The following is a 12,585-nucleotide window of genomic DNA, read 5'->3' on the forward strand; positions in this document are numbered from 1 at the left end:
GTGAGCCACCTGCGCCCGGCTCCACTGGCATGTCTTGAGTAGTGGCCACTTTCTTGCTTCACCCTAACCTTTTTTTTCTTGTTTTTGGTTGTACTAGGGTTTGAACTCAGGGAATTGTGCTAGGCCAGCTCTCTACTATTTGAGCCAGGTCTTTCTTTTTTGCTTTTCTTATTCTTTAGGTTAAGATCTTGCTTTTTGCTTGGGCCACAATCCTATTTATGCTTCCCACTGGAGTTGGGAGGATAGGTATGTGGTACTGCACCCAACTTTTTTTATTGGTTGAGATGGAGTCTTAGGGATTTTTTCTCCTTAGGCTGAGTTACTCCCCTCCACTGAGTTACTCCACAAATGTGAGAGCACGTGACAACTTCTCCCTTCTGTCATCACAATTCCTTCTCCCCACTTCCCTCTTATCTCTTCATAAGGACCAGTGGGATTACTTCTGGGATGTAACTCTTAATTTTTTTTTTAATATTTTATTTTGAGGCAAGGTCCTGCTTTGTTAGCTCTGACTGGTATGACTTTCATTCTGCCTCCTGAGTGCTGGAATTATAGGTGTGCACTACCACACCTGGCATGTCTAATTTGTTTACTTTTGGTGCTGGTACTGGGTTTCAACTCAGGGCCTCATGTTCTTGCTTAGCTCTTTCACTTAAGGCTGGCTCTCTACCATATTAGCCACACTTCTACTTCTGGCTTTTTTAGTGATGAATTGTAGATAAAGAGTCCATCAGATTTATCTTCCCAGACTGGTTTCAAATAACCTTGATCCTCAGATCTTAGTTTCCTGAGTAGCTAACATTACAGATGTGAGCCATTGGTATCTGACCAGTGGCTCTTTTTCAATATAATCTGCTACATAGGGTCACAACCTCCGCTCTCCACTTTCTGTCCTTGTGACTTTTGAAAACCTAGACAGCCTTTCAGTGTCATAGTTTACCAATCTATAAAATGGACATACTAGTCTATACAACAGACACACCCTAGAGTTGGTGTGAAGCTTAAGTGAACTAATAGGTGTAAAATGTTCAGAACATTTTATATTATGTAAAATACAATGTTTCGGAAGATGGGAGTTTAACGCTAATTTCTGTTGGTAATAGGACATCACGGAGCATCTTAGAGTGAGCCCCATAGAGAAAGGACAGCTGAGCTGTGTACACTGGCCTTTTCCTGAGCATTTGCTCTTTTCTTAGATCCTTTTCTAGACTCGGAAGTGACTCCCAAGCTGAAGAACTATGAATTTCGGGGGAGCCATTTCCAGGTGACACGGGGAGACTATGGCCCCATTCTCCAGAAGGTGGTAGAGCACTTGGAGAAAGCCAAGGTAGGATGCAGGGGCATTGACTCAGGATTCCTCTGGCAGCAGAAGAGGCTGGGGATGTGAGGGCTGCTGGAGACTGATGGAACTCCACTCACCCCCAGGCATACGCAGCCAACAGCCTCCAGGAGCAGATGCTGGCCCAGTACATGGAGAGCTTCACCCACGGCTCCATCGAGGCCCACAAGAGGGGCTCCCGCTTCTGGATCCAGGACAAAGGCCCCATTGTGGAGAGGTAAGGCACCAGCCCTGCCTCCCCTCCACCCTTCCCGCCCACCTTCTTCCATCACTGCCCTTCTCTCCCCCAGTTACATCGGCTTCATCGAGAGCTATCGAGACCCCTTTGGTTCCCGAGGAGAGTTTGAAGGTAACTTCTCGTGAGTGGAGGAGGTTGGGTCAGAATCCCTTCCCCTAGCTCCAAGTTTACTCCCAATAATAACAGACGTGAAAAGTAACCACTATTTATCATGTCTAGCACTGTTGTATGAAGCTGACCTATATGTACCCATTTGTACATCATCTCTTGAAATTTTAATCTATTGCTGGTGACTGAGCCCAGCACTTCGAAGTACTTAGCTATGCGGCCTCCGGAGTCTGGTGAGGGCACAGACTCTGGACAGACACACATTCTGTGTGTGTGTGTGTGTGTGTGTGTGTGTGTGTGTGTGTGTGTGTGTGTGTGTGTGTGTGTGTGTGTGTGTGTGTGTGTGTGTGTGTGTGTGTGTGTGTGTGTGTGCATGTATGTGCGTGCATGCTGGTACTAGAGCTTTAACTCAGGGCCTGAATGCTGTCCTGAGCTGCTTTATTCAAGGCAAGTGCTCTACCACTTGAATCACAACTACATTCCCAACTTTTGGCTGGTCCATTGGAGCTAAAGAGTCTTAGAAATTTTCTTGCTTGGGCTGGCTGTGAACCTTGATCCTCAGATCTCAGCCTTCTGAATAGCTAGACATTGGCTAGCACCTTGTCTGATGAGTCAGACTTGCCTCCACATACCTTCATCCTCTTAGCCATGAATAAAAAAGCTGAGCATCCAGCCTGAGAGAAGAACAGAAAATGCTAGCCCCTCACCAGGGGCTTAGATCTGAGCCTGTGTGTGAGACAGGCTCACACACCTTCAGCTTTCTGCCTGGACTTGATCTGCTAGGGCCTAGCCCTCGGTCTGCTGCCCTCAGCAGCCAGCACTGGGCCACTGTGCACAGCAGCATTCCATAGCCACGTGATACTGGAAGGGTTAGGTAGGTAGAATGGGATCCCAGGACCCTGGTCCCCAGGACTCCAGCAAGCCACAGCCCCTTTGTCCCCTGCAGGCTTTGTGGCCATGGTGAACAAGGCCATGAGTGCCAAGTTCAAGCGGCTGGTGGCCAGTGCTGAACAGCTGCTGAAGGAGCTACCCTGGCCACCAGCCTTCGAGAAGGACAAGTTTCTCACCCCTGACTTCACCTCTCTGGATGTCCTCACCTTCGCTGGCTCTGGCATCCCTGCTGGCATCAACATCCCCAACTGTGAGCTTCTGGGCCTCTCCCAAGCCCCAAGATCCTATGGGAGCCCCCCTCCCCTAAGCCCCAAGGCCCCATGGGAAACCCTCTCCCTCCACACACATATACCCTTTCGCTCTGGCCACAGATTATCCTGTCCAATTCACCCTTCAGTCTGTTCTTCTTTTTGTTTATTTATTTGTATGTGTATGTACTGGTCCTGAAGTTCCAACTGGGTGTTATCTTTTAGTTTTTTCTGTCTTTCTTTCTCTCTTTCTTTTCTCTCTTTTTCTTTCTTTCTTTCTTTCTTTCTTTCTTTCTTTCTTTCTTTCTTTCTTTCTCTTTTCTTTTTTATTGTAAAGGTGATGAACTGGGGTGGAGGGGTTACAATTACACAAGTAAGGTAATGAGTACATTTCTTTTTTTGTCAGTATGGGGCTTGAGCTCTGGGCCTGGGCCCTGATTCTGAGCTCTTCAGCTCTAGGCAAGTGCTCTACCATTTTGAGCCACAGCACCACTTCCTGTTTTCTGGTTGTTAATCCTGAGTAGCTAGGATTACAGGCATGCGCTACTGGCCCTTGGTACTGTGCTCTTTTTAAACCTTGTTACCAAAAAAAAAAAAAAAAAAAAAAAAAAAAACAAACCTTGTTACCCCTTCTCTTTTAGCTTTAATTGGAGATAAGAATCACAGATTTTTCTGCCTGGGGCTGGCTTTGAACCATGACCCTCCCATCTCAGCTTCCTGAGTAGCTAGGATTATATACGTGAGCCACCAGCACCTGGCTTCCATCTGTTCCTTTTCTGTGACCCTTGATTTTGATTTTCTGTCTGGTTCCCTCACGGCCTTTTCCTTCAGATGATGACCTGAGGCAGACAGAAGGCTTTAAGAACGTATCTCTGGGAAACGTGCTGGCTGTGGCCTATTCCACACCTCGAGAGAAGCTCACGTTCTTGGAGGAGGAGGACAAGGTGGGTTCCAGCAACCTGAGGAGTGGGGCTGGATCTCAAGTGGTCTAGGAAGGTAGACAGCCCAGCACAAGCAAGCACAGCGCATCGTTGATGCCCGGTGTAGTGACTTTCTGCTGTGGGCCTGTGTGCACCGTGGGGCCTCCGCTTCCTCTCTCCACACATTCTCCCCTGCCTCCATCTTTACAAGAGATGGGCCAAGGCGGGCAGAATACCCTTGGTCTCTGCCAGGCATGTGCCCCAGTCAGCCTGGGTGGCTGTGGCGGGACAGCGGACATGGGGTCCCTGCTTGTCTTGCAGGATCTGTTCACCCGCTGGAAGGGGCCCTCCTTCGATGTGCAGGTGGGCCTGCACGAGCTGCTGGGCCACGGCAGTGGCAAACTCTTCGCACAGGTGAGAAGGTGGAGCAGCCTGGACCAGTGGCCATTCCTTGGGCTCCCCTCCCTGCCCCCACGCCCTGCACATCCCACCCAGGGGCAAACAGCTCATCTTAGGTTTGAACTCAAGGCCTGGGCCAAGCCAGGCACCGGTGGCTCATGCCTGTAAGGTACTTAGGAGGCTGAGATCTGAGGATTACAGTTCAAAGCCAGCCCAGGCAGGAAAGTCTGTGAAACTCTTTATTTCCAATGAACCACCAGAAAACTGGAAGTGGCGCTGTGGCTCAAGTGGTAGAGCACTTGCCTTGAGCTGAAGAGCTCAGGGACAGCGCCCAGGCCCAGAGTTCAAGACCCATGACCAACCCAAAAAAGTCTCAGGGTTTTAACTGCCTGAGCTGACTTCAAACTGCAATCCTCAGATCTTAGCCTGTTGGGTAGCTAGGATTATAGCTGTGAGCCACCAGGATCCAGCCCCAGTCACGTTTCTGAGTCACTGTTGAGGCCCAGGGGCTGTGGGGCTGAAGGTCCAGAACAGGCTGGGGTGCCTGTCCCTCACATGCTCCATGTTTATAACCATCCTACAGGATGAAAAAGGAACTTTCAACTTTGACCAGGAAACAGTGATCAACCCTGAGACAGGGGAGCAGGTAAGGGTGGCCTCCACGGAGCCCAGGGGACTGGGAGGGTGGGCACGGGCGGGTTCTGATTCCTGGATCTCCTTCCCAGATTCAAAGCTGGTACCAGAGTGGGGAGACGTGGGACAGCAAGTTCAGCACCATCGCCTCCAGCTACGAAGAGTGCCGGGCTGAGAGTGTGGGCCTCTACCTCTGCCTCAACCCTCAAGTGCTAGAGTAGGAACTGTGGGCCGGAAGGATGTGGGGATGTCCAGGCAGTGGCTGGCTCTGGGACCTGGAGAGCAGGGCTATCCCTGACCACAGTGTCCTGAACCCCCAGGATCTTTGGCTTCAAAGGGACAGATGCAGAAGATGTGATCTACGTGAACTGGCTCAACATGCTTCGGGCTGGGCTGCTGGCTCTGGAGTTCTACACCCCAGAGACCTCCAGCTGGCGACAGGTAGGGCTGGTAGAGCCCATGGGCCCTGAGCAGGAGCCTTCGGTGTAGCAAAGATCAGGATTTTAGGCACAGAAACCAGTCAGATGTCCCTCTACGGCAGATGAGCTGGGTTTAATCCAGCTGGTGGAGCATCTGCTCTGAGCCTCAGTGTTCCTGTGTGAGAAATGGGAGTAAACGTCTCCCCCCAGCCACCTCTCAGGGTGGGCAGACTAGGCATTTAGTGCCCCAACAACAGGTGGTTGCGTGCTTAGTACCTCATATGAGTATGTGGTTTAAGGAGCAATGTTATGCCATTTCAAAAAATAGACTTTTTTTTTTGGTGGTGGGTACTGGGATTGAACTCAGGGCCTCATACTTGCTAGACTCATACTGTGCCACTTGAGCCACACATTTAGTTGTTTGCCCTGACTGGCCTTGGATCACAGTCCTACTTCTGCCTCCTGTGTAGCTAGGATTACAGACATAAACCATTGTACCTGCTCCAAGTACACAATCTAAATCTGAGTATGAAGAGTGAGGTAGAAAGTTTGCCATTTGCCAGCCTGTGCAGTGTGGACCTGTGTTGAAAATGAAGGGAGGACTGGGTGCCGGTGGCTCACACTTACAATCCTAGCTACTCAGGAGACTGAAATCTGAGGATCTCGGTTCAAAACTAGCCAGAGCAGGAAAGTCACTGAGAGTCTTATCTCCGATTAACCACCAGAAAACTAGAAGTGGTGCTATGGCTCAAAGTGGTAGAGCGCTAGCCTTGAGCACAAAAGCTCAGGGATAGTGTCCAGGCCCAGTGTTCAAGCCCCACAACCAACCAAAAAAAGAAAAGGGAGGAGGAGGAGGAAGGTAGGAAGAACAGATACATAAAATGCACAGTTTATAATCTGGACACCTATTCTGATTCTAGGTCTTCCTTTACCAGCTGTATGACGCTGAACAAGTCACTTTAAATGGAGACAAAGATACCTTGTTTTCATTCTTTTTGTTGTTGTTGTTCAGTCATGGGGCTTGAACTGGACCTGGGCGCTGTCCCTCAGCTCTTCAGCTCAAGGCTAGCGCTCTACCACTTGAACCACAGTGCCACTTCCGGTTTTCAGCTTTTCCTGCCCGGGCTGGCTTTGAACCACGATCCTCAGATCTCAGCCTCCTGAATAGCTAGGATTACAGGCGTGAGACACCAGCGCCCAGCCCTTGTTTCCATTCTTGAGCACAAATAATATGGAGGAAGAGAAACTCCTCTGGGTGTTAGCAGCAAGTGACCCTTGCAGGGTAGGCACTGTATGGTGATGGTGACATGGTGAAGCACTAATTAACAATTAGTAGCGAGTACAGTTCATTAGGCCCGGGCTAAGTGCTTGATACGGGCTACAAATGATCTCTTTCCCCCTGGCCCTGGCAGGCTCACATGCAGGCCCGGTATGTGATCCTGAGAGTCTTGCTGGAAGCTGGCCAGGGACTCGTAACCGTCACCCCCACCATCGGCTCTGATGGACGTCCTGATGCCCGCGTCCGCCTGGACCGTAGCAAGATCCGGTCTGTGGGCAAGCCCGCCTTGGAACGGTTTCTACGGAGACTCCAGGTAACCCAGAGCCTCTTGCTTTGGACATCCCACCCCCACCCCAGCCTCTGCCCTGCCCCCCACCCTCTTAATACCTCCCAAGTCCTTCATTCCACAAGTTGACAGCTGTAAAGGTAAAGAAACCGCAGGACGTTAAGGGGAGTGGGATAGGAAAGGGAAGAGAAAGGCCACCATTGTCTGTGGACCAAAGAGGGATTCCTCCAGGAAGTGTCATGTAAGTGCCAAGGGAGAATCAGCTATGTGAAGATCTGAGACAGGAGAAACAGCAAGTGCCAAGGCCATTGGTAATACCTGAGAGAGCTTGGTGCATTTGGGATTCTCAGAGCTCAGCCTTCTGAGTATCGAGGATCAAGCATGCGCCACCAGCATCTGGCTGACACCCATAGTTTGGAGGAGACAAACCATAACAGAGACTGTCCAGGGCTGGGTGCGATGGGCCTCAGCCCCTGGTAGAGCCCTGTGGATGGAAGGTGAGTGGACATTTCTTCTTTCCTTCCTTCTGACAGGTGCTCAAGTCCACGGGGGATGTGGTCGCAGGGCGGGCCCTGTATGAGGGGTACGCAGCCGTCACCAATACGCCCCCCGAGTGCTTCCTCACCCTCAGGGATACAGTGCTGCTGCGCAAGGAATCTCGGAAGCTCATTGTGCAGCCAAACACTCGCCTTGAAGGTAAATTAATGGACTCCAGGCCCCTTTGATGGAGCCAAGCAGGGCTTTGGGGATCACAAAGGATCCACGGCACTTGAGCTCTGAGAAGGCTTGTATGGAGTGCCCCCCCCCCTGCCTTTCCCTGCCATGCTCCTTCCCCTACCAAACCGCAGGCCAGAGCCTTGGCATCTCCCTCCACACTTGCACGGGCGGGCAGGTTGGTTGTAAGACAGCAAGGTAAGGCCTGAGGAAGATGGGCAGAGCAGAGGCTTCTGGGCAGCCAGGCTAGGAACTGGGGAGCCCTGGCTCCAGGTCAAGATCAGACAACGAGCTGGGACTGTGCAGGCCAAGTAGAAGCCAAGGGAGAATTTGATTGTGCAGTGTGTTGGATGGATATCAGCTCCCTCAGCCTCCTCTCTTCTCAAGTAACAATTCCATTTCCAAAAGTCCTGACCAGGTCTGCATCGGCGCCTGCACCTCGTGTGCTCTCCCATTTCTCCAGCACGCCAAGCTCACTCCTCTCCTGCAGCCTTTTGTACATGCCGTTCCCTCTGCTTGGCACCATCTGACCCGAGATCTGTCACTCAGGTCCCCTGAGCATGCTGTCCTGACCCCTCAACACAAAGTAATGCTTGGTTATTTTCTCTTCTGTCTCATCTTTCTAGAATGGGGCCAGGCTGGAGCAGTTGCTCCTTGTTGTCAATGAACAAAGCTTGTTGGCCCATGGATAGCATCGCCATTGCTTTGTTATGTCCAGCCCTGTGGGAGCTGTTGAGGGATGGAGAGGTGGGTGGGACTTAGATCCTCTCCTGAACTGCTTTTAGTATCATTAAAAATAAGAGCCCAGCGCCATTGTCTCAGGCCCATAATCCCAGCTACTCAGGATGCTGAGATCTGAGAATCGTGGTTCATAGTCAGCCTGGGCAGGAAAGTCTGTAAGACTCTTATGTCCAGTGAACCAGGAAAATGTCAGAAGTGGAGCTAGCCTTGATTAAAAGAAACTTATGAACAGTGCCCAGGCCCTAAGTTCAAGCCCCAAGAAAGAAAGAAAGAGTGAGGGGAGGGAAAGAGGGAAGGATAAGACATGTCAGGTACTTGTGGCTTATGGCTATAATCCTAGCTACTTGGAAGCTGAGATCTGAGGATCCAGGTTTGAAGCCAGCCCAGGCAGAAAAGCCTGTGAGACTCTTATCTCCAATTAACCACCAAAAAAGCCAGAAGTAGCACTGGTGCTCAAGTAGTAGAGTGCTAGCCTTGAGCACAAAAGCTTAGTGACAGGGCTAGGAATGAGGCCTAGCGGTAGAGTGCTTGCCTAGCATGAATGAAGGCCTGGGTTCGATTCCTTAGTATCACATAAACAAAAAAGGCCAGAAGGGGTACTGTGGCTCAAGTGGTAGAGTGCTAGCCTTCAGCCCAGAGAGGCTCAAGGACAGTGCCCAGTGCCCAGGACCAGCAAAAAAAAAAAAAGCTCAGGTTCAACACATAGGCCATGAGTTCAAGCCCCAGGACTGGCATACATACAAAAACAGAGATAGTGATTAGATGAGGTTCCAGGCACTGGGTAAAATATTTTCATGGATCAACTCCCAACAGGGGTATTACCCTAGCTGGAAACTGAAACAGACCAAATATTTGCCTGAATTCATACAGCTAGTTGTGGGGGAGAGGGCAAGGGCAGGACTTGAACTTGACCTTCTGAGCCTGAGCCTGTGCTCTTAGCTACAGTATCCCTGGAAATGCCACAGTACACTCAGTGCTATGACCAAGTGGAGCCGCTATGTGTTAGAAGGAAACTCCCATGAGCACTCGGGTCACTCAGAACAGGCCTACTCACAGGGGAGTAAATAGGCTGCCACTGGGATTGCTGCACTGGCAGCACGCCAGCCAATGGGCATTATTGGACATAATCACCATAGCTCCTTGGGAGAAGTAATTCTGTGCTCAGCCCACTTCATAGATGGGAAACTGAGGTTTAGATAGGTTGAGAAACTTGCCGGAGGTATAGGCAGAGACAAGGCAGTTGTTGGACTGTAACTCCAGGAGGTCAAGGACCCTATCTGTATTACCTAACATGGTACCTGATGTAAATCTTTCTGTTGACTTTTGGAGTCTTGTGATTTTTTTTTTTTTCCAGACTGAGTTTTATTATGTAGCCCAGGCTAGCCTTTAAATTCAGGATCCTCGGGGCTGGGAAGGTGGCTCAGTGGTAGAGCGCTTGCTTTGCATGCATGAGGCCCTGGGTTCGATTCCTCAGCACCACATAAGCAAAAAGAAAAAAGCCAGAAGTGGCGCTGTGGCTCAAGTGGTAGAGCGCTAGCCTCGAGTTGAAGAGCTGAGGGACAGCGCCCAGGCCCAGAGTTCAGGCCCCACGACTGGACCCCCAAAACAAACAATTTAAATAAATAAATAAATAAATAAATAAATAAATAAATAAATAAATAAATAAATAAATAAATTCAGGATCCTCCTGCCTTAGCCTCTGAGTGCTGGGATTACACACCTGTAGCATCATATTCTGCTTGGTTTTGGTGAAAATCTCTTTCTTGGTAGTACCTGATAGGCAGGCAGTCTACCATTTGAGCCATAGTCCCAACACTTTTTTCTTCCTTTAGCTTTGTTTTTGAGGCCTCAGACCATGAACATTCTACCCATGTCTCTCTAATAACTGAGATCACACAGGCATGTGTCACCATGCTTATTTGTTAAGATGGGGTCTTTTGCTAACCTTTTGCCCATGTTGGCATGGAACTTTGATCTTCCCTGTTCGTACCTCTAGAGCAGCTAGGATTACAAGTATAAGCTATCTCACTTTGCTTATGTATGTGTGCACACACGTGCCAATACTGGGGATTTACCTCAGTGCCTCTTTGCTGCCCCTTAGCTCTTTGCTCAAGGCTACTGCTCTACCACTTGAGCCATAGCTCCACTTCTAGCTTTTTGCTGATTAACTGGAGATCAGAGTCTCATGAACTTTCTTGCCCCACCTGGTTTTGAACCTCAAATCCTCAGATCTCAGCTTCCTGAGTAACTAGGATTACAGGCGTGAGCTACCACACCATGTAAATCTTAAGAAAAGGAAGGGAAGAAAACACATAGCAGGGCTGGGAAGGTGGCTCAGTGGTAGAGCGCTTGCCTTGCATGCATGAGGCCCTGGGTTCAATTCCTCAGCACCACATAAGCAAAAAGAAAAAAGCCGGAAGTGGTGCTGTGGCTCTAGTGGTAGAGCGCTAGCCTTGAGCTGAATAGCTGAGGGACAGCGTCCAGGCCCAGAGTTCAAGCCCCATGACTGGACCCCCCCCCCAAAAAAAAAGAAAACACATAGCAATTTATATGCTTCTCCATAATCCATAATAATTCCTTCTTCTAGGGCTATTATAAGGGCTAAATTAGATAAGCTGAACATCGAACAGAGTTGGGCCCAAGAGCTCACTGAAAACTCACTGCTCTGTGGCTGTTGTAATGATTCTGCTTTCTATTCAAATTGTTCCTTACTGCTATGGTCTCTCTCTCTCATCCACCCAGGTTCAGAAGTGCAACTTCTGGAGTATGAAGCCTCAGCTGCAGGCCTCATCCAGTCCTTCTGTGAGCGTTTCCCACAGGATGGACCTGAGTTGGAGGAGATCCTCACCCAGCTGGCCACTGCAGACGCCCGATTCTGGAGAGACTCCACCAGGACCCCGTTATCCTACTAGGCTTGAGAAATCAGTGTGGCTCCTTTCCCCACTGAGTCACCTTGTGCTGTTATGTGTAATTGGCAGGAGCTGGGACTTTGGTGCTACCTCAGCAGAGGGAGGTGACACTAATTGCTCCTGTCAGGACTTTCCAATTTACTGAGTGCTTCCCCTCTGCTGCTTGATCGCACTGCCATCTGTGGAGCGAGCACATCAGGGCCTCTAGTCCAGTTTTCAGATGAGGAAGTGGTAGTTCTGAGATGTGACTGGTCTAGATCCCGCTGGTGGTATGTGACAGAGCCAGGGCTTAAAAACGCTCTCACCAAATCCAATGCTCTTCATGTATTACTTTTATAAGCAGAAAAAAATAAATAATCTGAAACCATCACCAACCAACCTTGCATTGCATTTTGTGATCTTCCTGGTTTTTTTGTTTTGTTTTGTTTTGTTTTTTTAAGGATCCTCAGATCTCAGCCTCCTGAGTAGCTAGGATTACAGGTGTGAGCCATTGGCTCCTGATTCCTCCTGGACTCTGGGGAAAACGGTGTAATCAAAACCTGGGAAGAGGGCCGGGCGCTGGTGGCTCACGCCTGTAATCCTAGCTACTCAGGAGGCTGAGATCTGAGGATCGCGGTTCAAAGCCAGCCGGGGCAGGAGAGACTGTGAGACTCCTATCTCCAATAAACCACCAGAAAACCGGAAGTGGCGCTGTAGCTCAAGTGGTAGAGCGCTTGCCTTGAGCTGAAGAGCTAAGGGACAACGCCCAGGCCCAGAGTTCAAGCCCCACGACTGACAAAAAAAAAAAAAAAACCTGGGGAGAGGGCAGAGGTCACTTTTGTCTTCTAGTCCACAAGGATCTTGACATCCTCTCTAAAGGAGGATGCACAGTCACAGCATGCTTGTAGTCCACTTTTATGGCATTTCCCCTGATTAAAAAAACTTGATGGGGCTGGGAAGGTGGCTCAGTGGTAGAGTGCTTGCCTTGTATGCATGAGGCCCTGGGTTCGATTCCTCAGTACCACATAAGCAGAAAAAGCTGTGGCTCAAGTGGTAGAGCACTAGCCTTGAGCTGAAGAGCTGAGGGACAGTGCCCAGGCCGAGTTCAAAACAAAACAAAAAAAAGACAGGAAAGCCAGGTGCTGGTGACTCACGCCTGTAATCCTAGCTACTCAGCAGGCTGAGATCTGAGGATGATGGTTCATAGCCAGCCGAGGGAGGAAACTCTGTGAGACTCTTATCTCTAATAAATCACCAGAAAACAGGAAATGGTGCTGTGTCTCAAGTGGTAGAACAGTAGCCTTGAGCTGAAGAGCTGAGGGACAGCTCTCAGGCCCAGAGTTCAAGCCCCACGATGGACAAAAAAAAAAAAAAAAAGAAAGAAAACTTTACAGGAGCTTATAATTAGAAACGGTTAACTTCGATTAGGACCCTCTCCATTGCCCTTTCACGCTGGTGTTTTGCATCTCTTCAGTGAAGATA

The 12,585-nt window shown here is 49.7% G+C and overlaps 1 protein-coding gene across 1 annotated transcript in view; it reads left to right on the plus strand.

Annotated features, from left to right (window-relative positions):
• LOC138818807 (dipeptidyl peptidase 3-like) overlaps nucleotides 1-11,494 on the plus strand; it is a 29,699-nt gene extending 18,205 nt beyond the window's left edge. The window contains exons 7-18 of the mRNA XM_070009948.1: nucleotides 1,197-1,327; nucleotides 1,426-1,556; nucleotides 1,630-1,688; nucleotides 2,632-2,826; nucleotides 3,656-3,768; nucleotides 4,066-4,158; nucleotides 4,727-4,789; nucleotides 4,869-4,993; nucleotides 5,097-5,217; nucleotides 6,608-6,787; nucleotides 7,294-7,456; nucleotides 10,958-11,494. Coding sequence (XP_069866049.1) covers nucleotides 1,197-1,327; nucleotides 1,426-1,556; nucleotides 1,630-1,688; nucleotides 2,632-2,826; nucleotides 3,656-3,768; nucleotides 4,066-4,158; nucleotides 4,727-4,789; nucleotides 4,869-4,993; nucleotides 5,097-5,217; nucleotides 6,608-6,787; nucleotides 7,294-7,456; nucleotides 10,958-11,127 — 1,544 coding nt within the window. The 3' untranslated portion in view covers nucleotides 11,128-11,494. The remainder of the gene's footprint in view (nucleotides 1-1,196; nucleotides 1,328-1,425; nucleotides 1,557-1,629; nucleotides 1,689-2,631; nucleotides 2,827-3,655; nucleotides 3,769-4,065; nucleotides 4,159-4,726; nucleotides 4,790-4,868; nucleotides 4,994-5,096; nucleotides 5,218-6,607; nucleotides 6,788-7,293; nucleotides 7,457-10,957) is intronic.
• Nucleotides 11,495-12,585: the final 1,091 nt, after the last annotated feature.

This window comes from Dipodomys merriami, unplaced genomic scaffold, assembly GCF_024711535.1.
Source record: "Dipodomys merriami isolate MVZ:Mamm:240054 unplaced genomic scaffold, mDipMer1.0.p SCAF_78, whole genome shotgun sequence".
Lineage (NCBI taxonomy): Eukaryota > Metazoa > Chordata > Mammalia > Rodentia > Heteromyidae > Dipodomys > Dipodomys merriami.